Source organism: Biomphalaria glabrata, chromosome 1 (assembly GCF_947242115.1).
Source record: "Biomphalaria glabrata chromosome 1, xgBioGlab47.1, whole genome shotgun sequence".
NCBI lineage: Eukaryota > Metazoa > Mollusca > Gastropoda > Planorbidae > Biomphalaria > Biomphalaria glabrata.
The window spans coordinates 52,136,759-52,163,436 of record NC_074711.1 but is presented as its reverse complement, the minus strand read 5'-3'; the positions used below and the strand labels follow the sequence as shown (position 1 = coordinate 52,163,436).

At 35.9% G+C, this 26,678-nt stretch overlaps 1 protein-coding gene across 2 annotated transcripts in view; it reads left to right on the top strand.

Moving 5' to 3' along the window:
- The window catches only part of LOC106054635 (fatty-acid amide hydrolase 1-like), a 57,188-nt gene that overhangs the window by 12,519 nt on the left and 17,991 nt on the right, over positions 1-26,678 (top strand). For both annotated transcript variants that reach the window (XM_056043316.1, XM_056043325.1), the window contains 11 exons: positions 6,113-6,295; positions 9,175-9,276; positions 9,786-9,842; positions 10,282-10,374; positions 10,827-10,898; positions 16,263-16,324; positions 16,903-17,109; positions 20,986-21,026; positions 21,701-21,825; positions 22,257-22,382; positions 25,147-25,244. In XM_056043316.1, the coding sequence (XP_055899291.1) occupies positions 6,113-6,295; positions 9,175-9,276; positions 9,786-9,842; positions 10,282-10,374; positions 10,827-10,898; positions 16,263-16,324; positions 16,903-17,109; positions 20,986-21,026; positions 21,701-21,825; positions 22,257-22,382; positions 25,147-25,244 (1,166 nt within the window). The remainder of the gene's footprint in view (positions 1-6,112; positions 6,296-9,174; positions 9,277-9,785; positions 9,843-10,281; positions 10,375-10,826; positions 10,899-16,262; positions 16,325-16,902; positions 17,110-20,985; positions 21,027-21,700; positions 21,826-22,256; positions 22,383-25,146; positions 25,245-26,678) is intronic.

The following is a 26,678-nucleotide window of genomic DNA, read 5'->3' as shown; positions in this document are numbered from 1 at the left end:
GCTACAGTTCAGTTTACAACACACTACAGTTTACAACACACACAAAGCAGTCTTCAATCACTTAGTGTGTATATTAAGTAAATACATAAAGTCTAGACCTAGTAATTAGTCTACTTTAATAATACGTCTGTTTATAGTTATGAGGATCTAAGTCTGATCTAGTACTTAATCTACTTTAATACGTCTGTTTATAGTTATGAGGATCTAATTCTAGACCTAGTAATTTGTCTACTTTAATAATACGTCTGTTTATAGTTATGAGAATCTAAGTCTAGATCTAGTAATTTGTCTACTTTAATAATACGTCTGTTTATAGTTATGAGCATCTAAGTCTAGACCTAGTAATTTGTCTACTTTAATAATACGTCTGTTTATAGTTATGAGAATCTAAGTCTAGACATAGTAATTTGTCTACTTTAATAATACGTCTGTTTATAGTTATGAGCATCTAAGTCTAGACCTAATAATTTGTCTACTTTAATAATACGTCTATTTATAGTTATGAGCATCTAAGTCTAGACCTAGTAATTTGTCTACTTTAATAATACGTCTGTTTATAGTTATGAGGACAACAACTACATGTTGGTTGTGTTACATTTTACAACACTTCGCCTAAGCGCTAATGCTAACACAATCGCTTAGTGTGTATATTAAGTAAATACATAAAGTCTAGATCCAGTGATTAGTCTAGTTTAATAATACGTCTGTGTATAGTCATCAGGACAACTACACGTTGGCTGTGTTACAGTTTACAACACTTCGCCTAAGCGCTAACACACAGCCAGGCTCTGGTTACGATCAGAAACAATGGTCGCTGACCTACTACGTCACAATCCAGCCTTACGGCCTGGGGTCACGGAGGTCACGACTGCACCAGGACAGACTTCATGGCCGACTAACAGTCCCGGTCTCAACGCTCTCCGGTCTTGAACTGCCGCTTTCTTACACACTGTGTCTCTGGTCTGCGCAGGCGTATGATCAGATGACCATAACGCGGGCGCTATTCACGTGCAAAGTTCATGCCAGTACTGTCCCTTGCCTTTCAAGATAGCACGCTAAACTGTATAACTGGTCTGTGTCACATATGTCAGCTGATCACACACAGTTAACCCTTATGCGTCGCGAATAGGGTTATAACAATACTATGATTAAAAAAATCGTTTGATAAAATTACTCTTACGATGGTCACGAAAGTCATTGTAATGGTAAAAAATAATGATTGGAAATATAGATCAGTGATGACCGAAATATGGAACTCGGTTCGTACCAGGCACTTGATATCCGGCCTTCGAGACTTCGTCCCATAGTGCATAGAAATCGGCATATTAAATGGGACAATTTTATGTGTAATGGGTCTCGCGTTTTCGGAAATCTATATTCCCCCTCCCCTTCCGACTGAAAAATGTTAGTCATCATGGCCTAGATTTCTTTTGATCCGTTTGGATTTTCAGAACATTTTTCTGAATGACTGTTTCAGAGAGAATAAGAAAGACAGACAAACAACAAATGACAATATCAAGGAATGGACGAGTCTTTCTCTGACCGGCTAGGAAAATAATAGAATGACGTCCAATAAGGAACGAGTTTTATTCTAAATAAGATGTAAAGTGTAAAGAAAGGCTTGGAGAGATTTTATCTGAAAATTGTGGCGCCCTAACTGTACATTACACTTGAGGCAAATGAAACTGAATATCGAAACGTAAATTTTACAACATAATTTCATTTGTATTTTTTGAAAATGTTCGAATCCTTAGGTTGACAAGGAATTTCAAATTGATGAGTTGTGCTTGCTGTAAGTTGCTGTGTACCCAAAGCTCACAGATACCTTCTAGCCCCAAAGAGATTGAACCAGAACGCTTTACAAAATGCTTATTATAATAAGTAAAGTCCATTAAAATGCAACTAGATCTCTATATATGATACTGGATTTGTATAATGCGCAATCGATGTATTGATTTTTATAATGCGGAAATATATCATAGTGGGTAATATAAGATAGTCGGTAATATAAGATAGTCGGTAATATAAGATAGTCGGTAATATAAGATAGTCGGTAATTTAAGATGGTAGATAATACAAGATGATAGGCATTGTAAGATGGTGGATAGTATAAGATAATGCGTAGTATAAGATGCTGGTTAAGAAGATGGTTGGGTTAGGCCACCTGACCCGCTTTTTATAAAATGTCCGGGCGGGTCGCCCATTATCCCGCTTTCATGGAAAAATGACCCGCTTCTATTAAAGAAATATAATTTAAAATATTAGTAAAATTAATAATTTCCCAGCTACTATTATTAGGCATTACTTCTCGGTCCTTATGCTGCCCATGTAGTATACAAGGTCATAAAAAACTGCTGCAGACTGTCTACTTAGAAATTAGGAAACACAAAAGTGTGAACGTGAAGTATTTATACAGTTCACGTGGGAATCTTGAAACGAATTCTGACGTAGAATGTTGACGTTTTGAACTTAGGAAAGACCAGATGCATGTTAGATCTCTGATGGTGGAGTTATTTCCTGGTTTGAAATCATAGTTCTTGTCTCATAAGAAGCGCTACATCATAGTCAAAAACTTCTTTGGAAACCCATATGTTGTTATATTGTCGCTGTATTTCTACACAAAATTGCAGCAATATTATCAACAGTTCTATTTTATTGATGGACGCACGAATCACTGAATCTTCTTCGTGTAATCGACAAATTGATACAGAAATGTATGAAGCACCTCTACAAAGTAGGCAAGTAACTTTCTAACTTTGAACGACGCCGAGTTGGTTACGAGATTAACGCTGAAGCGTCAATGGTAAAGATATAGGCTACTCAAACTGTGCAGAATATCTCATAGAGAGTCATTGTTTGGGTGAGGCTTGGTCTAATGCAGACAGCTATTTGATGAGATTAATTGCAAGGTTCGATTCTTCAGACAAAATTTGGGATTGGAATTCTCACAAGTGTTTAAAATTCATTTTCCATTTTCCATTCTTAGCCCTACGGAGAAACAGAAAAGGTTGTTGAGTTTGCTTTGTGAGAAACTAACAACGAAATAGTCTATTCTCATTTGTAAATGCAATTGTGGACCAGAGTGAAGATCACTATCTTGCAAGTACTGAAACTTGACTTAGCAAAGCTTAAGTCATTGATCAACATGTATGACTGGATTAACACATGAAATGCGTAGCCCTAATTATCTTATTTTACGAAGTAACGTCTGTAATATAAGGATAAGAAGATGAAGTAGAGTCTTTAGAGTATCAGTGTCATAAAATGATGCAGTTGTTAGCAGGAGTTAAGGTGGAACCATTATAAATAGATACATTCTAATGACTTATAGACATATCCACAGAGGAATCATAAAACAGCAACAAGAGAGGAGGAAAGAGTTTGTCCTCCCTCCACGTTCCGCTTTCGATACCGAATAGAAGGGTTGGGTAACAGGAGTAGCTCATTTATCTTACTTTTGTAGGTGCAACAAAACATTGGACAAACTGAAAACGAGGCTTATGTTAGGAGGTCATATCGGCAAAAAGAGGTCTCGCGTACGATAGTTATTATGACTTCACATAGTCGAACATATTCGGTTGTTTCCCTTTATTTCCTAATTGTTTAAAAGAAGCTTGGAAAACTCGAATAAAAAACTATCTTATTCTTCTAAATATTTAATGCATTATCCAAGCATATATGTTTGAACATATCATTTAAAAATATTTTCCTGCCAGTTTGTTGATAATTCAAATTTGTGTTACGTTGTGTGATAATTCGTAAGTGTATTATCTTTTGGTAATTTATAGGGTAATAGGAAACACCATGACATTTATCGTAATGGGCTTTTTTTTTCTTCTATGTACCGATAATGTGAGTAGAGATTAGTGGGTAATGTTGTCTGCAGTCAAGGGCGTAGTATCTTTTTTACGGGGAGGGCTTTGGAAGGGCGATATTTTTTGAAGACATACACACACACACATACAAAGGCTTTGTCTGCACGCATTTAGAAAAATATGCATGTCGCAACTGGGTTAGCATAGTCATGTAAAACACTTTTATTACTCTCAATTTACGTATTAAATGCTCATTACAGACAATCCGTTCATTTCTCATTTTCGGAGGTCTATTTTGAGCCCTGGCCGCTAGAATATAATTGAACTAACGTAATGACAGTAAATACCTTTCCTTTGCCAGCCAGGGGTCTGGGGGAGCGCTGTAAGCTAGCCTAGAGTTGCTGCTTGTATTTAGATCCTGCTATTTTTCTAACAACAGAAAAAAAGGCAAGTGTAATATAAAAATTGTTATTCACTGCACTTTATTTATGGAGTCCCGCATTTGGTAGCAATAATTTTGCTTTAGGCTTTAGTTTTTATTAGGAGGGGGGAGTTTGAACCTCACCATCCTCCTAGGAATTGGTGGAGTGGCAATATTTTACTTTATTTTTTTCACACTGTTACTTCAATGTCTCTTAGATAGGGTTAGGGTTAGTGTACTATGACTTTTATCAGAGAAGAGTTAAACCTCAACCCACTCATGTATTTTGGTGAATGTAGTTTTGCTTTAGTTTTTATAAAACTAACAGAAAACTACAGCCATCAGTTTTATTTGGGTGGAGATTGACCCCTCCCCTTCCCCCGGGCTACTCCCATGTCTGCATTATGGACAGACACAGAATATTCTGTAACTGAGTCGAAGTTCACAACATATCTTACTTTTGTAGTGGCAGTGGCTTTACTTTTGTCCCCCTCTTAACTTTATCTTTTATTTATATTACAACTCTTTTGTTTCCTCACTTTGTATAGGAGTGTAAAACAACATTTGGTATTTCTTTATTAAAATGGAAAAGGGCCTACTCTGTTTGATCCTTCGTAAATATGAAGATATCTTCTTATCAGACTAAACAAACATCCTGCAGGATGACCGGAAACGGCACTCGAACTGGGGACCATCGTCACGATAGTCCTTAACGCATATTACACAAACAGGCAACAATGTCTTTTACTTCATAAACGACTAGACTAGTAGACTTATAACTTGAGTTAATTTAATCGGGAGGCACGATGGCTGAGTGGTAAAGCGCTTGACTTCCGAACCGTGGATCCTGGACTCGAGTCCTGGGAATTTTACTTTCGGGATCTGAGCCCATCCAGCTCCAATGGGTACCTGACATTAGTTGGGGAAAAAGTAAAGGCGGTTGGTCGCTGCGCTTACCATATGACAGCCTCGTGAACCGTGTGTCGCCGGCCTCTACATCATCTGCCCCATAGATCAAAAGGTCTGAAAGGAGAACTTTGCTTACTTAAAAAAAAAATTAACCGAATTCTGTGGTAACGGAGGCCTAGAACGTAACCTCTTTGATGTCTGACTATTATCTTGATATTTTATGGATCAGTTCTTCTTCTTCTTCTTCTTCGTTCTTATTGTTATGTTGGAGTGTTCAGATGACTAGACCAATACATGAGATGAACTGCGCAGTGGTTTCCAAATCAGGGAGCTCTCCATATAGTTTTCTTTCTATTGGGGTGATTTGGGGCCAATGTCTTATACGGGCCTCTTGGTAAAGAGAGAAGTTTTGGAGGACGTGGTCGGCATTCTCTGGTGATACTCCACATGGGCAGATTTCACTGGTTCCAATTTTGAGCTTCCGGTACATGTGTTTATGGATCAGTGATTTTGAATTATTCCATTGTTTAGCAAGTATCTTGTTGGTACATAGACTTAAACTAGAAACCATAATTTAAAAAAAAACCAAAGATGACTGTTTGCAGCAGATAATGTGATTTTCTTAGCGATTTTTTTTTTGTTTATCTTGGGCTTTCATTTATTTTTATTTGTACTTATACGTTGAATACCAGATCTAGTCTGGGGGAACATTCCTTGTTTAGCGCAGTATTCTCATTAAAGGTAATTATCTGGAGTCGACCGTCACTGTGGGATTTAGCACCAACTACTAAGTGACACAGTTTAGATAATAATTCAGAGATCTCGACATTTAGACTTCATATTGTTTGGCTCAGATATCGCATGGGGTATTAGTTCTACTGGGTACACGTGTGATATTCTATTACCAGCCCATTTAAACATTTTCTTTTTTCACAAGCATCATTTGTTTTATTTTTTTGTCATTTAGTATTTCCCTGGAGGCGGTCTTGGTCTGTTGGCGTCTTGTGCTGTGGTTGTCTTGACCAGGCTCGGTTCATCCTTACTTTACCGCAGACGTACAATGTCTGGCGTGCGCGAAAAGATACAAGTCAGGCAGTCCAAAGCTAAAGAAACGTTTGAAAAAGTGAAATCCGTGCTTCAAAAGTCCAAGGTAAGCCATTTTTATACCAGTACAATGTATCTATTAATCCAAGGTTCCGACCATAGACATATATACTGTTATGACTCAATTCATACTAGTTAGCATTAGATTTGTATCATTTAGTAGAATCTAAAAATTATAATCGTTCTAATCCAGTCCATCCGTTTGTTTACACTTATGATATTTTCAACTTCAACAAAATAAGGAAAAAGACATTAAAAATCCTGTGTAGAAATTTAACTCTCGAACAACAGTTAATATTTTATAGGCTGATTATCAAAACAAACACACAAAAACTACTAAGTTAATACAATTAAAAAAAGAAAAACATAAAAAAATACTGCCAAAAAAAAGCAAAGCTTACACTTACACATTGTAATCGTATCAACGTGTAGGGACCAGCCATGTTATTCAATTTGTAATAGATCTGGTCTGAACCATTTGGGAAAATGAGGGGGGGGGGAGAGTGAGAAGGGGAAAAAAAGAAAGGGAGATCCGTAATCGCTTTTTAAAAGCATTGTAAAAAAAAAAGGGGGGGAGGAACGACTTGAAATCAAACTCATGACTCAAGCCTCCTCAAACTGACATACTAAAAACTCTGCTAGGGAGGTGCTTATGAAAAATAAAAGTTTGTATAGTTATCCATTGTTGGTTTCAAAATTACTTTAAAGCGGCGACCTATAAAGGGGAATAATTCAGCTTATACCACAACTAGTACAATTTCTTTCCCTTGTTCGAAATACCAAACAATATAATTAATCACCAATAGTGAAGAGGAGCTTTCCATTTTTCGCATGGTACGACTTACTTCTTGGTCACTGTCTCTCTCCATCTAGTGTCTAGAACTATGTCTTCACAAAGTTTATTACTTTTCATTATTAAGTCACTCACTCTCATAAACTCACTCTGTTTATTTGGCTGGCTACACGACACCCTTGTTTATCGTCGGCGATAGACACAGATGAGTTTTACAACATGTGTCTCAATAATGCAAGGTCCAAAACAGTACCCCCGTCATATAAAACTAATTTATGTTTAATATTCCACCCGTTTCTTTATTACCAACTAACAACGTTATATTTGGTAGCCAACAAAGTTCTCGTTCTTCAGAACTTGTGACAAAGCTTATCTTATCTTATCTTATATAATACAGACGTTACTTCAAAAAAGAAGATGATTACGTCCTACGCGTCATGCATTTAGTCATGCATATTAACCAATGATTTAAATTCTGCCAAGTCACTGGTTTTCCTGGCTAGCTCAGGCAACCCATTCCATGCTCTAATAGCACTAGGGAAGAAGGAGTATTTGTACAAATTTGTCCTAGCATATGGGACGAGGAATGTGCCTTTATCTTTGTGTCTTTCAGAGTATTTTATTAAATTTTGTTTTTGTATTTGAAGATTATGGTTCAGTGTTTTATGTATTATTGCTACTTTACTTTTGAGCCTTCTGTCCTGAAGGCTTTCTAAATTTAGTGATTTTACTAAAGGTGTTACTCTAGTCAAATGTGAATATTCGTTTGTTATGAATCGCACTGCTCTATTTTGTGTCTGTTCTAGTTTCTTAATGTTTTCTTGAGTTGAGGGGTCCCAAACAGAGGATGCATATTCTATTATTGGCCTAACCAAGGTTAAATAACATTTTAGTTTTATGTTCTTATTTGATTTATAGAAATTTCTTTTAATAAATCCTAATGCTTTGTTTGATTTTTTGTAGTTTCATCAATATGTGGATTCCATGACAGTTTTTCATTTATTATAACACCTAGGTATTTTGCGTTTTTAGTCTGTGTTACTGGTTTGCCATGAATAAGATAAGTGGAATTAATTTGTTTTAGTTTTTTTGTTACTCTTAACAACTGACATTTTTCTGGGTGGAAAGACATGCTCCAATTTGATTCCCATTTCTGTAATTCATCTAATTCTCTTTGTAAAATATCTGTGTCTTGTGTTGTTTTTATTGTTCTATATATTATGCAATCGTCTGCGAATAATCTGACTTTTGTTCCTGAAGTAATGCAATTTGGTAAATCATTTATGTAAATTAAAAATAGTAGTGGACCCAAGACTGTTCCTTGAGGTACACCTGAGTTTACTGTTATCGGTGTTGATTTAGAGCCATTTATTATTACAGTTTGTTCTCTCCCTATCAGAAAGTCTTTAATCCACTGATGCAGTGGACCATTAATGCCGAAATATTTTAATTTTTTAAGCAAACTATGGTGGTGAACTTTGTCAAAAGCCTTAGAAAAATCTAGTAAGATAGCATCTATTTGTTCACTATTATCTAAACCTTTTGAAAAATCATCAATTAGTCCTATTAGTTGTGTTTCACATGATCTATATTTCCTAAAGCCATGTTGGTATGGTGTGAGGACATTATGTTTGTCTAAGTGGTTTATGATGTTGCTACATATTATGTTTTCTAGGATTTTACATGTGATGCTGGTAAGTGATACTGGTCTGTAGTTTCCTGGGTCAGCTTATACCCATACACGCAGTCTGGTACACATTTTGTAGTATTTTTCCGCTTTCTAGTCTTGGAACAAGTTGAAACATTGCACAAGTATTCATTTTTCTTAACAAAACATGAATCAATAAAAAAAATTAATCATTTAATTAATTTATCAGTGGTAATTAATTTGTTTTGTTAGATACTGAAAAAGGAAATACACCTTACAGTATTGACAGATATGGGTGTAAATTCACAGTTCCTTCCTTTGTATAAGCTTATTTTCTAAAAGTAATTTTTATATACAGCTTGTTAATGTTTTTGAAAGAAACATTCTTTTATTTATAGTCTGTAAAATATAAAAAATATAAACCTCCTCGAGTCTACTACATGACTGGGGTTACAAGTAAAACTAAATGTTACACTTGTTTCAGGTGGATACGTGGATAGTTGATATGCCGTTTGCCGAGCTCCAGGAGAAACTACAGAAAGGACAACTCAAGCCATCGCAAGTTCTTCTGGCATTTCAAGCCAAAGTTAATACATCTCCATATCTTAATAACTACACATTTATAACTACTTTCATACATCATAATTAGCTTCAAACGTACATCTTAATATTAAGAACATCAGATCTTTAACATTAGCCACACATCTTTATATTATAACACACGCATCTTTATAATCTTTATATTATAACACACGCATCTTTATAAATAAACTCACATATTTGTAAAACTACTCTCACACATCTTTATAATTACACTCTCAGGTTTATACAAATACACTACACATCTTTACAACTACAATAACACATCTTGATAACTATTTAAAAAAAAAAGAATTAAATCTTCTAGGGATGTTTATAAGACTAGTGGAAATCTTTGAGTCAAACGATGATTTCTGTTGAATTTAAATCTAATTGACATTGCATCAATTAACTTGTGCTATTCACAGTCTGCTATTTAAAGGTAGTGACAATTTTTTAAATTACTTGTAATAGTTTATTGTAGGCCTAACATTTTTTGCTCATCTGCACATCTAGGCCCTTGAAGTTAACGAAGACCTTAATTGTATCACAGAGTTTATCACTGATGCTCAGGTAATTGTCTCATTTTTTGTGTACTTTACATTTCATCTTTTTCTTGTTTTTCCTGCTTTAATTTTTTTTATAATTTTTCGAACGAAGCCTGAAAGCATAGATACAAGGTAGGCTAATGAGTGAGAGCCTGCTAACTATGGAAAACCACATTACCAAGACTTAATTGTACTGTATATACTATTTAATCTAAGATGTTACTCTAGTTGTTCGATGTATAAAAGTCCACCTGTGTATTCTCTAAAACATTAAATGTCCCATAAAGGATTTCATAAAGAAAATTAATATAATTGAACGTAGAATGCCATGAACAGTCAATCACACATAAATTGGCTCAAATCTACGAATACGTTAACTTTCAAAGTTGTTTTAATTTTTTTTTTTCATTTCTAATTTAAATTCACCTTCATAGTTCTTCACCATAATTTTTTTTATTTCAAAGTCCAGAGCAGAACAACTGGATGCAGTAAGTCCTGGCGAGGTTGGTCCTCTTTACGGCATCCCTGTAAGTCTCAAGGAGGTGGTTGGCTTACAGGTAGGTTGAGTTCTTTACATAGTCACAGGCTGAAAATAGTATTAGATCAAAGTCGTAATTAGTACAACACAAAATGTTTGTTTCCAAATGTAGAATGATGTGCTAACTCGCCTCAAGCTTCCAGTTTACTTAGTTTTACTATTTATGTTACTACACGTGTGTCTTGTACAAAGTTATAGACATTGTGTTTTCGGTTACGGCCTACTATTTAAAACACCCATGAACTGCAAAGGATATTAGAGCTTATGGTAGCAAAGTGATTAAAGTACTATTGTATGTTTGTCAGTGTGTGTGTAAATGTTAGTTTCATTAATGCTTATGTTAAAGTCAATCATACAATTCTTTTTGTACTGACACCTTTTTTTTTCCTTTTTAATGTTTGCTTTAAATAATCAGTGCACTGTATTGTTATGCATACAATTTGTAGGTAATACAATACATTTACTCTGTAGGGTAACGACTGTCACGCGGGCTGTAGTTTTCTTATCAATAAGATGATGTGCGAAGACAGCATTGTCGTCAAGGTAAACCTAACACCTTCCAACCTTACATCTTCCAACCTAAACCTAACACCTTCCAGCCATTCTTAGCACTTTATGTGAGCCTTAATCCCAAGTGTCATGTTTCTGTCTGTTTTTATATAAGTCTTAGACACTTTTAATATTCAGCGTTACGGGCTGCAAGTTAGGGAATTTTGATCAGATACATGCATTATCTTTTAGACTACATTTTAATTGCATACTTATTTCTATAGTAGGTAGAAATTTGTAAGACGAAGAAGATTTATCTCTGCACAGCTTTTTATTGCCTACCCGAAATGTCTAATCCAGATGGGGACAGACAAGATCACGAACGAATAGCGTCCCGTTCAGTTATGAAGTCACGGGACAATGAACGTAACAGTGACACATTTTATGTTTCGTATTGGGTTAATATAGTAGGCTACTATTTACAAAGCTTATAACAACTCTGTCTGTCTGTCTGGTAGAAAACTTGTACACGTTACCTCTCCCATACCCAATATCGGATCAAGCTGAAATTTTTGCACAATTATTTCTTTTACCTGGTAAAACAGTAATCAATAAAAGAAAATAACTAATTAGTTAATTAAATATTGAGAATTAATCATTTTGTTTGGTATCGAACAAGGAAAAGAAGTTGTAACAGACTGATGTGGTGGTGTAAGTTGAATGAGTCCCCTTTATACTTTGTTAAGAGAAATAGGTCGCCACTTTAAACTTTGAAACTTACAATAGATAACTTTATTCTTCTATTTTCATAAGCACTTGTCTGGCACAGTGGTTAGTGTATAGGCTTGTCGTTCATAGATATAGATACCACCTTCTTTCACCACTACCCCTTTCCCCAAATGGTCCAGTCAAGTAATATGATCATAGTGCATTCAGAAAGCTAAAAGCATGAAATAGTACTTAACAAAAACAATTAGGAACAAACGAAATATACAAACAAACAACAGCTCATATTAGCCGTAGTTGTATCAATTAGTTTGGATCAGTCATGTCATTAAATTTGTAATAGATCTAGGCTAACAATAATATATCTATGCGATTAGAAATATTTTTTTACCAATAGACGTGAAAGTCATTAAGTACTGACACAAAACACACACTGATAAGTCATTGTCTACTGACTCAAAACACACACTGATAAGTCATTGTCTACTGACTCAAACACACACACTGATAAGTCATTGTCTACTGACTCAAACTTTCTTAAAATATTGAATATTTTAACAATAATAAGTGGATAAAATCTACTTGCAAACATTTCACATTTGGAATCGAAAGGAAAGTAAACTTTTTGTGATTAGGTAGCAATGAAATAGCTTATAAAGCTGGGAATGGACTGCAGTCACTCTTTCTTCACCTGGTGAGTCATAAGATATCGGACGTTTACCTGCATAGCGGTGCGAACTCGTAACTAACTTTGTTTCTTGTGCAGAAGTCAAAACTGTCAATGTCTTTCTATAATGTTTAACATAAACACAGCGAGATAGTAGGTTAACACAAGGTAGAATAAGAATATTCCAATACAAGGTGGCGATAGATCAGATGTGTCAAGAAAGGTGGGGGGGGGGTCGTGGTCCAGCACTTGAATGAAAACCATTGACCTCAAATGGACGCGAAAGATCGAAAACACCTGGCGAGATAAACTTAAGGAAGCTCATTCTATGTAGCAAAACAAGCGAAATATAAAAGCACTTTTTTTTTTTTTAAAGTTTATCTAAGGGGAAGAACCCAACATTACAGCTACAGCTCTCAATATTCTATGATTTATTTCCCTTTTAGATTCAAAGAAACTTAATTAATTACCACCAATTAATTATTTTTTTGGTTGGTCTTGTTCTATATTGATTCATGCTAGTTGGGAACAATGAATAATTGTGTGTCACGTTTCATCTTGACCCAAGAATCAGAAGTGAGAGACAGAGCATGTTTGAAATGAGTAGCAGACAGACGCACGGCGTGAGTTGATCAAAGCTTTGTAACAAGTTCTCAAGTACACATTTCATATGAGAAGCTTCTTGGCTTCCGAATATAACGTTGTTAGTGGCTAATCAAGAAACACAAATTAGTTTTATATGAAGGGGGTACCGTTTTAGGCCTCACTGGAGGCAGATAATGTTAAACTCATCTGTTTCTATGGCCGACGCTAAAAGAGGGTGTCGTGTAGCCAGCACAAAGACCAACCTTGTTTCCTTCCACAACGTATGTCAGGTACCCAATAGAGTTCGGAGGACCCAAAAATGCCAGCCGTCAAAGGTCTTAGAATTTGAGACTCCTTGGTTCAAAAGCCAAAACGCTCTACCACTCAGACCGAAAACACTAACCATAGATAAACACCAAAACCTTAAGGACATAAATGAGCTTTTCGTAGAAACTCTACACAACCTAAGTTTAGATCAAATCTTTAAAAAGCCAACTAGATTTAACAACACAATAGATCTCCTCTTAACCAACAGACCTGGATTAGTAGTTGACTATGATATTATCCCTGGTCTATCAGACCATGAGATCATAAAAATACACAGTCAGATAAAAGCAGTAGCCAATACTAAACACAAAAGAAAAATCTGTCTCTGGAATAAATGTAACCTAACACAACTACACCAAGCTGCATTAAACTTTCAACAAACATTCTTATTAGAAAAAGACATTAACCAACCAGTCGATGACCTCTGGAATTTCATTAAAAACCATCTAAAAGCATTATAGAAAATCATATACCAACTAAACCCATATGAAACAAAATAAATAAATGCTGGTTTAATAATAGACTAAAGAAGCTTTGTAAACAGATGGAAAACCTATATAGAAAATTTAAAGAAACTAAGGCAGAAAGAGTTTACAAAAAGTATATAAAAATTAAACACTTAACCCAAAAAGTAAGCAGACAGCTGCAGAGTGAATACATAAACAATGTAATATCTAAAGATAACAACAAAAACCTATGGTCATACATTAAGTCTAAGAAAATGGAAACAACAGGCATAGTGCCATTAAAAGATGAACATAACATAATACATAATGATAATGAAACTAATGCAAACATCCTAAACAAATACTTTGCATCAGCATTCTCAGCCCCAGGAGACAAAGACATATTACTTAATTTGAACCAAGTAGACAACATAGAAGATATAGTAATACAAGAAAATGGAATCCAAAAACTATTAGCCAACACCAAACCAAATAAAGCTTCTGGACCTGATGGTATTCCAGCTAGATGACTCAAAGAACTAAGCAATGAGCTAGCCCCAGTGTTCAAAATACTCTTTCAGGCTTCACTTAACCAGGGCAGAGTACCAAAGGACTGGAAAGAAGCTAATGTCACCCCCCTATTTAAAAAAGGAGAAAAATCTGACCCAGGAAACTAGAGACCAGTATCACTTACCAGCATCACATGTAAAATCCTAGAACACATAATATGTAGCAACACCATAAACCACTAAGACAAACAAAATGTCCACACCCAATACCAACATGGCTTTAGGAAATATAGATCATGTGAAACACAACTAATAGGACCAATTGATGATTTTTCAAAAGGTTTAGATAATAGTGAACAAATAGATACTATCTTACTAGATTTTTCCAAGGCTTTTGACAAAGTTCACCACCATAGTTTGTTTAAAAAATTATAATATTTCGGCATTAATGGTCCATTGCATCAGTGGATTAAAGATTTTCTGATAGGGAGAGAACAAACTGTAATAATAAATGGCTCTAAATCAACACCGATAACAGTAAACTCATGTGTACCTCAAGGAACAGTCTTAGGTCCATTACTATTTTTAATTTACATAAATGATTTACCAAATTGCATTACTTCAGGAACAAAAGTCAGATTATTTGCAGACGATTGCATAATATATAGAACAATAAAAAAACAACACAAGACACATATATTTTACAAAGAGAATTAGATGAATTACAGAAATGGGAATCAAATTGGAGCATGTCTTTCCACCCAGAAAAATGTCAGTTGTTAAGAGTAACAAAAAAACTAAAACAAATTAATTCCACTTATCTTATTCATGGCAAACCAGTAACACAGACTAAAAACGCAAAATACCTAGGTGTTATAATAAATGAAAAACTGTCATGGAATCCACATATTGATGAAACTATACAAAAATCAAACAAAGCATTAGGGTTTATTAAAAGAAATTTCTATAAATCAAATAAGAACTTTGTTTTTATGTTCTTATTTGATTTATAGAAATTGGGACTTTGGGACCCCTCAACTCAAGAAAACATTATGAAACTGGAACAGATACAAAATAGAGCAGTGAGACTCATAACAAACGAAAATTCACATTTGACTAGAGTAACACCTTTAGTAAAAATCACTAAATTTAGAAAGCCTTCAGGGTAGATCAGAGACTTAAAAGTAAAGTAGCAATCATACATAAAACACTGAACCATAATCTTCAAATACAAAAACAAAATTTAATAAAATACTCAAAAAGACACAAAGATGAAGGCACACTCCTCGTTCCATATGCTAGGACAAATTTGTACAAATAATCCTTCTTCCCTAGTGCTATTAGAGCATGGAATGGGTTGCCTGAGCTAGCCAGAAAACCAGTGACTTGGCAGAATTTAAGTCATTGGTTAATATGCATGACTAAATGCATGACGCGTAGGACGTAATCATCTTCTTTTTTGAAGTAACGTCTGTATTATATAAGATAAGATAAGATAAACTAATCGTCATTGTAGGCTTTAATACTAACCTGCAACTTGTACAACCTGTGGGCAGTCTAAACCAATAGCTCGTTGCCATGTCACAGGTTTGTACATTTACATATCCTTAAAAGCTGCTATTTGTAATTTAGTTTAGAAAGTCATTAAGTTAAGGTAGGTCTTTTGTGTAGGCCACTAGAAACCCATTGGGGGGGGGGGGAGAAGGGTTGAAACTTGGAGGCGTTTTGCCAATTCAGATGGGCAGTCAACATGAAGTAAAAAACAAAACAACAACAGTACAATGAATCATCGAAATTGAACTCAAAAGAACATTGGGATTGTAACGTATCTACTCCCAGAAAATGATGTTTTGACCTCCATCCTGTATGTCATATCAGTCATAAGTCACGTGACTACAAGGTGATAAATGAGTCCAGGTAACGTTTGATGGAAATTATACGATCTGTGACTTTGTTCTTTTCTACCCGACCATCTCACTTCATTAGTGATTTTCAATAATAAGATAATACACTACAAGAACATAAAGCTTGTAACACTGTAAGAACACGAAGAATCAATTAATGTCATTTATAAGTAATTTAAATAAATACTACTAGCTTTAGTTAGCTTTTTGATCGTACGCCTTATGTTCAGTTAATACAAAAGTTTATCTTTCAGATGTTGAAAACATTGGGTGCTGTACCATTTTGTCGAACTAACGTGTCACAGGCACAGATGAGGTAAAATTGTAAACTTTTCTTCAAATCAGAGTTTCATAATGTCTTCTAGATATGTAGACATGACAATACGATACATATGTTTTAACTGCAAAATAATTAAAAAATACAAAGATCTAGTCACTGTACATTGCTTCCTTTTCAACGACTCCTCACTTAATCAAACTGAAGTATTTCTAGACCACATTTTTCAAAGTTGAAGCTATATACTCTGAAGTTATTTACACTGAAGCTATGTCACTGAAGCTATGCACTCTGAAGCTATGTACACTGAAACTATGTACACTTCTTTAGCTGAAGCTGCGTAGGCTTCTTGGAGATGAAGTAATGCAAGCCTTAAACTTCCAGAATCTGTAACAAAGTACACTTCTAGCAGTTGACGCTATGTACATTTCTTGGAGATGAGGGAAAGTACACTTCTTGTCGCCACTAAAGCAATGTAGACTACTGCCAATTGCTTGATCCCTTATACATTTAACTTACAGGCTTCTAGTTATTGTCAACAAAATGAAGATAGAATGATCGTTTTTTAAAACAAAAGATCAAAGAACATCGCTCCAATTTGATTCCTTTAATTTAAGCTTATCCTGCAACAATCCTGTGTATGGGGAAACCCGAAACCCCATTCAACGCCATCGCACCTGTGGAGGCTCCAGTGGTGGCGAAGGCGCTCTGATCGGCGGTGGAGGTTCAGTGTTAGGAGTCGGCTGTGACTTGGGCGGCAGCATCAGAGTTCCCTCTCATTTCTGTGGTACAGTTGGAGTGAAGGGCACCCCAAAAAGAATCTCGTGAGTATTTCCCCTTTTTAAAACAAATAATTAGCTTCGAAGTTCTATAAACCAGATAACTTCCATACAAGAAGTGCTGAGTGATGACACAGTGGCTAGGCTCATTTTAATTTTCATGCACAGCACAGTGGCTAGGCTCATTTTAATGTCCTTGCACATTGGCTAGGCTCATTTTATGTCCATGCACAGCACAGTGGCTAGGCTCATTTTAATGTCCATGCACAGTGGTTAGGCTCTATTTAATGTCCTTGCACAGTGGTTAGGCTCATTTTAATGTCCTTGCACAGTGGTTAGGCTCATTTTAATGTCCATGCACAGTGGTTAGGCTCATTTTAATGTCCATGCACAGCACAGTGGTTAGGCTCATTTTAATGTCCTTGCACAGTGGTTAGGCTCATTTTAATGTCCTTGCACATTGGCTATGCTCATTTTATGTCCATGCACAGCACAGTGGTTAGGCTCATTTTAATGTCCTTGCACGTTGGCTAGGCTCATTTTATGTCCATGCACAGTGGCTAGGCTCATTTTATGTCCATGCACAGTGGCTAGGCTCATTTTAATGTTCATGCACAGTGGCTAGGCTCATTTTAGTGTCCATGCACAGTGGCTAGGCTCATTTTAATGTTCATCCACAGCACAGTGGTTAGGCTCATTTTAATTTTTAATGTCCATACAAAGTGGTTAGGCTCATTTTAGTGCAACCATGAAAAAAAATCGTATCAAGTGTGAAGCACGTTATAGGCATTAAGCATAACTTTCTAGACCACAATAGTTCAACAGCTCTTCTTTCTAGATTACATGATTCATTGTGCTGATAAATTAGCTTATCATAATCGTGAGGTCAGAGTTAGCTACTTTAACATTATCTTTAAGATCAAAGCGAAGTTAATTCCAACGAAAATGTAAACTAGAAATCTTAATATTGACACAAAATATAAGATTCACAAGTCAAGCAGTACAATAAAATATTCTTATACACAGTATTGTAATCTTTAAGCATTTTATAGTAATTAGCTTACCCACCGGCTACGCCCGTTGATTTATTCACAGGCTATATTTTGTTCATTTTGCCATGGACCCCCTTCCTTTGTTTTCTTATTTCTAACATTATATTAAGATAAACGCCCTCCCAAATACACCCTGGCCTGTGAATTCTATTATCACTTTTCACTCCCCTAACCACCATTTTCTCCCCGACCCTTAAAAACTTGAATTTTAGTTTCTGTTCTAATTGGTGCTTCGTAACGCTTCCACTCTCAAACACATACTTGTTCGACTTGAAGTCGATTACCAGTATCACTTACCCCCGCCCCACACACAAACCTTACTCCGTAGAAAATAGTCCAATATTTAATCTCTTAGAATTCTTCGACTTTTTAGCTTTATATCGAACTATTTGAAAGACTCTCTGATGTTTTGCAAACACCATCAATTCTTTTAATCAAAATTTAAAAAATTATCTAAACGGGATCGGGATTGAAGTTATAAATTTGTTTTAAATTTTCTGTAATTTTATGCAATTTAAAAGAAAAAAAAAAAGTTATCGCGCGGTTACAGTCTTGACCTTCAGATTTAAAGTCTGAACTCAACGGTTGAGCTAAGCCTCTTATTATTTGAGGACATTAAGTATAAGAACAGAAGTATAATGTCCTACTTTTCAATGTGGTGGCTTAAAAAACAACATGAGATTGCGAATAAAAAAAAAACATACTTCGTCAATTCAACTGCTGTGGTTTCGATCATGAAAATATCTCAGTTGTCCTAGATCCAAGATAAATGAAAACAGGTTAACTTTTCAAATTGTTTCGTCCACGGAAAGTGGGAGAATTAGTGATGGTTGAGTGAGTGCTTTTAAATATACATACGCCGCTATTTAGTGACGGAGATAACTTTCTGAAAGACATAATTGTCTAAATGAGGTGGGTTTGGGCAAACGACTGTCAGCACATGCCTGGAGAGTCGGCGTGCTTGCGTGGTGTCCCGCATGGTTAAGCGACGTAAAGAATTAAATATACAGAGAAGATTATTTGTTCTCCCCCCCCCTTTTTTTTCTGAGCCGCGCTTTCTGTCGCCGCGAAAGTTACGTGGAGTAACTCTAGTCCGACTTGCAGAAATAAAAGTTATATTTCCATGACTTGGGAAAACGACTGTCAGCGCATGCCTGGAGAACGAGGAAGACGCGGGTGCGGGCGGGAGGAGAGTTAGAGAGTCGGCGTGCGTGCGTGGTGTCCCGCATGGTTAAGCGACGTAAAGAATTAAATATAAAGAGAAGATTATTTGTTCTCCTTCCACCCCCCCCCTTTTTTTTCTGAGCCGCGCTTTCTGTCGCCGCGAAAGTTAAGTGGAGTAACTCTAGTCCGACTTGCAGAAACAAAAGAGTTATATTTCCATGACTTTTTCATCGAGGGTTAGAGTCGACTTGCGTGCGTGGTATCCCGCATAGAGAATTGTATATACAGATATGAGAGTGGAGATTTTTCAAGATAGAATAAACAATGTTCAGGACACTAAATTGCCAACTAAATACAAAAGAATCTATATATATAAAATTCTCTTTATGTCTCAAAAGTTTGGACAAGAAGTAAAGAAAATATCACTTTTTTTATTTCTAAAAGTCGGACTAGAGTTACCCCACGTAACATTAGCGCGAAAAAAAGTCATGGAAAGATCACTTTTTTATTTCTGCAAGTCGGACTAGAGTTATCCCAGGTAAAATAAGAGGGGGAAGAACAAGTAATGTACTCTATATTCACCCGTCAGTAAATAGCATGGCCGGACTTAACCATTGGCGGGGCCAAGTTTGGGTAGGGATACGAATAATAAGTGAAATTTAAGAGTTTTATTCATTGTTTACTACGTACAGAACTACTTTACGAGCCTTGCGTGTAGCGAAGTCATACAGTATATCATAACAATTGTGTTTGCTACATAGATCTCGCTCAGTAGCAAGAATTACCAAATGTTTCAGTCTATATTTGAGAATTGTTGACTTCAAGTAATTCTTCATTTGTTTGAGGCGCGAGAAGCTTCTTTCACCAGATTACACAATTACGGGTAATGCATAATGCCGTTTTTTTTAACGCGCGTAGGTTTGGCGTTTTTCATATTGAAGAACACCCCAAGATGACAATTTTGGTCTATATATTTCAGATTTGTATGAGTTTTCAAAAGATTTTAATATTTTCCGGAGATTTCCAGGACTTTAACGTATATTTTGCAATTTCAGGAGATTTCCAGGAGCTCCTGGTAAAGCAGGAGGCCGCGGAAAATCTGTTACATGTTATAAAATGGTTTAATTTAATAATTTACACCTAGAATTAGCGCGAGTCCTATGAAAGTGAGGGCCCACTGCGGTCGCATAGGTTGCAGTGGCCTCAGGCCGGCCCTGCAAAATAGCGGCGTATGCTACGCCGTGGGTCGACTAGTGAACTATAATTTTAACAATATCTCAAGGCTTAGCATTTGATCTGCCTATCAAATCATTATTAGCGCTAGTATATTGCCCGTTTTCTTTTTGAAGTTTTAAGTTATAGACCAAAAGTATAATGTTTCTTCCATATTGACACTGTTAATTGCATGTATAAGGAAGAGTTTAAACAATTTGATTCTGCAGTACTCAAAAGGGATCAAGAAAGGTACTTTACTTAAAACAAAACACATAATGGCTTATCAACACGTTAACATTTTTTTTACATCAAATACAACAAAAAGTTAGCTATTAATACTTTGTCGTCATACATGAAAATTTCCAATAAGTTGATTTATATTTATATTTGTAATTGACTTTAAAGATACATGCCTTTGGCGCAATGAGATAGAATTTTTTTTATATTGAATCTAGTTCTTGGTTTTATAAAGTCCTTTTCCATTTTTTAGAGGCGCTGGTAGCTGTCCGTTGGGTCAAGAAATAGTAACAGGTAAGGGCAATCAATGTGAACATTTTTTGTATCTTCTCCGCCTTCCACTTCAAACTTTATGTAACATTTACAACGCGGCCATTTTCCTATTTTCTATTGAAACCATTTCTTGAAGGACGTCTTTCCCGCTCCTTCGGAACAAATGGAAGTTACATATTTTAGGAAATATTTACAGCTTGTCCTGCTGGCGAGAAACACCTGACAGTCATTCCTGAGAGAGACCTTTAACTTGCCCCTAAACGAAAACAGGAGACACGGTGCAGAGTGGTAAAGCGCTTGGCTTCCGAACCGAAGGGTCACGGGTTAGAATATAGTGAAGACTGGAATTTTTAATTTCGGGATCTTTAGGGCCCTCTGAATCCACTCATCTCTAATGGGTATTTGACAATAAATGGGGAAAAGTAAAGGCGGATGGTCGTTGTGCTGGCCACATGACACCATCGTTAACCCTGGACCACAGATACAGATGAATACATCTGCCCCATAGTTCACAAGGTCTGAAAGGGAAGCTAAAATTCGTAAATAGTCGCCACTCTCTGAGTTAACTTGAAACTTGTACCCCCAAAAAGCTAAGCCATATTCTCCTAAAAGTAGATTGATGGAAAAGACTTATACAAAACATATATTTGGAGAATATCGACTTATTGTTCCTTAAACTTGTGTTTCTGTTCCAGTGAGTGAGGTGTACGGCCCTCTTGGTAGAGACGTTGATGCAGTTCTAGCTTTCTACAGTTCAATGCTAAGTCCATCTGTGTGTACTATGGACCCTCTCATCCCTCCTTTACCATGGAGACATGAGGTAGGTGAGCCCGTTAGTCTAGATCTCGTGTCCTTTGTATTTCTGTGACGAGCTGGTAGGGTAATGACAAAATATTCAGGTAGAAAGTTTGATATTTCATTAGGAAATGAAGGTACAAGAAAAACAGTGCTGAATCTAGGCAAGCGCTTATAAAACAAATCTATTGTGTTTATTAGATTGTTATTCAGTTAAAACTATTGTAACTACAGAGACAAGATCTGAATGTCAATTTTTGGTATTAGAAGATAAAAAGTTGTCAGGTGGGGGTTTATGTATGGAGTCGTTATAAGTCATTTTGAAATAACTCTCTTTATTAATTAGTAAAATTATATCACTTTTTTTTAGTGGAAAAAAGGTTGAATAGCCGCTGACTAGCTTGCGACAAGCCTGTGACTAGCCTACATTTGAGATCTTTACAAACTTTGTTTCAGCTGTACACCAAGACATCTCCTATGAGAATTGGATTCTACACTCACGATGGTTGTGTGCTCCCAGTCCCAGCTGTAGTCCGGGCAGTCCATCTGGCTAAAAGTGTCTTGACACAGCTTGGACACACTGTAAGTGTTTGACACATTTTGATTTAATAGAAGAAATAGCCTAGAAAGTTTGTGATGACTAACGCAGTGGCGTCACTAGGATGGGTGTCACCCGGTGCGGTAAGATCAGGGTGTCCCCCCCCCCCAAAGTTCCATTTATTCTTCCCAATAAAACCTATTGTTGTTTAGTTGTTTTATATATGCTTTAATACAGTTCGTTGATAGCTGTTAGACAACGTTAGAATGAGTGTCGAGTCTATTTTCAAATTGTGTTGTCTGATATTTTATCATTAGTTATTACATAGATTAACATTTAAGATTTTAAAATTAGAAAAAATTAAACATCAACTGAACACGCTTTCCTTAGTCAACATTAAACAGCTTATATTACTCTTAACGGAAACCTTTTAACATTATAGTGGTATTTTCCTGAGGACGAGTAATGAAAAACAAATGCAACTTTACGAAAAGTTTATTGATCGATACTGGATTCAAATTTGAAAAAGTATAAATAACTTTAACTTATATCTTTTGCAACTTCGTTTTCAATGGACAGAATTGGTTGATTTGAAATTCGTTTTTCAAAAGTTTTTAATAGTTGTTAATTAACTTTAGTTTTGAAAAACGTAGACTTGTTTATGGCAAGAAACAGTTCAAGGCTTAAATCAAAGGCTGGTAGAGAGTCGTTAAAGTCCTTCCTATTGAAACTTGCTGCCTGGAGATGTCTTCTAGTTTTGGTAGTTCTGTTCAAATATCTTGTCGTCTGGCTCAGTGTAGAAGAGATAGATGCAGTCAGCATTCACCTCTTGTTCTCTATTTGAATAGTTAATCGGCATCTTAAGATTTACTTTCCTGATATGTTCATATTGTTAAAACTTATTTTTATGTTGCAATAACATGCTAGTTTGATTTGACAAAAGTTACCTCAATAACATTTTTAGCTAACTTGTCACACATATCGTAGAGTAAATTTGTAAGTGCTCTAGCCTAGCCACCACTTTGACAAGAATTAACACTTTAATTTAAAGGTACTCTTGTGTTTAGTTGACTTTTTCCTCAGCACATCTGCCAACAAGAAAGTCAAACAATGAAAGGTTTGCATGTATTCACAGACAGTTGTCTTTGCGCTGCTCCTCTACTGTTTGTATTTTCAGAGCGATGGCAAAGATTTTCGCCGTCGCTGTTTCATCAAATCTTTCTTTCATGGGTCTATCAGAAACACGATGAGCACACCAGCGAATTGTTCGTATGACACTCTATCGTTAATTAAAATATCCCAATCGATTGGTAAAAGTGGCAAATAAAGAAAACATTTTCAAGAAAAACGAAAAAAAATGTATTTTCTTATTAAGAATTTTGATCACATAGCTTAAGTAAACTGTGTACACATTCATTCAAGTTTCTTTTCTTCATTCATACTGCCTGCAATCCTTTATGAAGTCTTGACATTGTAGCTGTAAGTCCCTGAGCTCATCATAGCAATCTCGTTTTAAATTATCAGAACTGATACCATCAGCTTTTGGTCCACTTAAAGACGAATATCCTACAACTTTTCAGTCATTATAACATTGCCATTGCTACTGTTAATATATCTTACAACTTCAGAGATCTATGTTATGTTGTTTGCTGTAATACAAGTTACCAGAGTACCTTGCAATATTTATGTCTCTGATAAGTATATCCCTTAAGACTTTAAGTGGTTTGCTAAAACATTTATAAACTCTTTTTGTTTTGGTACAAGGTTGGAAAGTAACTTTTTTTTTACATCGTTCCCTTACAAGTTGTTATTTCAGTACTGGCTCATATTTGTATAACATTTTCACAATCCCAAGAAAAAAAATTCCATTATTCAATCAAAAAACTTCTTCAATTTGGAAAATAGATGGCTGATAGTGGCAATATAAAATGTACATAAAAGGGGAAATAATAATACCAACTTTGTGTCTTTGCTAGAAACAATGCGATAGTAAGCAATCTATAAGTGCAAGATGTTCCTCTGTTTTTCCATCTACACGTCATTCATAGCTGTAACTTTCCTGTCATTTTTTTTTAACCCAAAGTCCTGCTGCCAAAATATTTCAAATTTGAAAGCCTGATAAATGTTCTTCAGTCTTCTCGAGAGTTTCTCATTGTGAACATGTCCCTATCTATCAAACAAGAAAATCCCCATTAAGAAAAAGTTTATTCAACCATTCCTATACTTTATGCTCTAGCTCCTGTCACATTTTAAGTTTTGTTGTTTTTTGCTTTTTTTTTTTTTTGGGAGGGGGGAAACTTTTTTTTCCATTCGGGTGGCACCCGATAGGGTGCGACCCGCACCCCTCTAGTGACGCCAACGGACTTACGCCTCTTATGGTTTTGGAACATTATAATGTACTATATTAACCAGGCTGACCCAGTGACTTGGTGGTCATTCTCAATGAATGAAGAAGGTTATAATATTTTTATAAATAGTTAATTATTAATCATTATTTTTATGTCGAATATAACTAAATGTGTTCGTCAAAACGAAAAAAAAAAGTATACTTCGAATTCGGTAATTTCCCCTTACTGTATCTATATTACATCGTTTATTTCCCCTTACTGTATCTATATTACATCGTTAATTTCCCCTTATTGTATTTATATTACATTTTATGAAAACAAATATTTGTCTTTTTGTAAGTAAATTAAGTCTCTCTCTTTATCTCCCCTGACTTCTGATTCACTGCCTGCAACTATCATTCTCTTTGAACTCTTCTTTCAATAATGAACAAAATATTTCATGTGTCAATCTATTGTGAAGGTTGTAGAGTTTAACCCTCCAGATGTCTTGAAAGCTTTAGAAAAATTATTGCTACCAATCGTGTGTGGAGATAAGTGTCAAACTTTGAAAGAAAATCTGTAAGTAAACCAAATTGTAGTTCTTGATATTAGATCTTGTCTAGTAGTTTCAATCAAATGACAATACAAAGAAGCAGTCGCAGATGCAAGTCTTGTGAAATATATGTCAAAAGCTTTAAAAAAAAAGTTTTAATTATTTCGCATATTGGGAAGGAAGAGCTTGAAATTCGTATCTTTGGATATAAAAGTAAAGTCCTAGTGCTTTCATTGCAAGAGATAAGATATAAAAGTAAAGTCCTAGTGCTTTCATTGCAAGAGATAAGTGTGACGGGTTTTCGCGTGTGACGTGTGTTTGGCTTGTTTAATGTCTAGGGGATGCTTATTTTTGAGGTTGTCACTCACCGACCCATCAGCAGATAAATCGGGAGCAGGCACGCAACGAGACAAGCAATGATAAAATACTCTGAAAGACACAAGGATAAAGGCGCATTCCTAGTCCCATATGCTAGGACAAATTTGTACAAATACTCCTTCTTCCCTAGTGCTATTAGAGCATGGAATGGGTTGCCTGAGCTAGCCAGGAAAACCAGTGACTTGGCAGAATTTAAGTCATTGGTTAATATGCATGACTAAATGCATGACGCGTAGGACGTAATCATCTTTTTGAAGTAAAGTTTGTATTATATAAGATAAGAGAGATACAAAAGTTAAAAATTGAAGAATATTTATTTACATAAATATACAAAGTAGAATAAAGTAGCGGAGGGGATTTGCATCTATCTCGTTAGCAATATTGTATCATCATACTAAGCACTTAATTAGAGAGTATGTCACTTTCGTCCTCTGCACTTAGCTGGTTGTCCTACTGATGTCGCAGCTGGCTGTGATCCTGGCTTGAGGTTTTTCAGCTGGAGGTGGCGTTCTAGCGGGTAGAGGGTCGCCGGTGATTCAGTTCTTATGGAGTCTCAATCTAAAGTTCTGATATCTGTAGTGGGCACAGTAGGGCGGGTGGCCGGCTACCGTGGGCACAAAGGTACTGCGAGCAGAGCTGATCTGCCGTGGGCAGCGTCGTTAGTAGGATAAGTCCAGTGAGTTGCGGAGATCTAGCGGACGTCGTGCCTAATAGGTTTGCAAGTGGACAGTCAAGTAGGCAGGCAAGTAAAGCCGATAGCGCCAAGTAAATAGGTGACACGAGGAAGCAGTAGGCAAGTGATCCGATAAATAGGTAGGTGATCCAAACAAATAGTTGAGTAGATCCAAGTAGGCAGGAGATGATACTCAATAACAAATAGGCAGACACCTGAGGAAGGCTGCGGATAAATAAAGACAAGTTAGGACATGTCTCTATGCATCTTGTTGATGCCCTCGATTGAGGTGCATTCGTCAGATTAGTAAAATTTCTTTTGAGTACAATGGGGAGATGAGGATAAATGGGATTGGAAAAATAGATGGCTGATAATAGCAATATAAAATGTACATAGTATGAGAGATAAT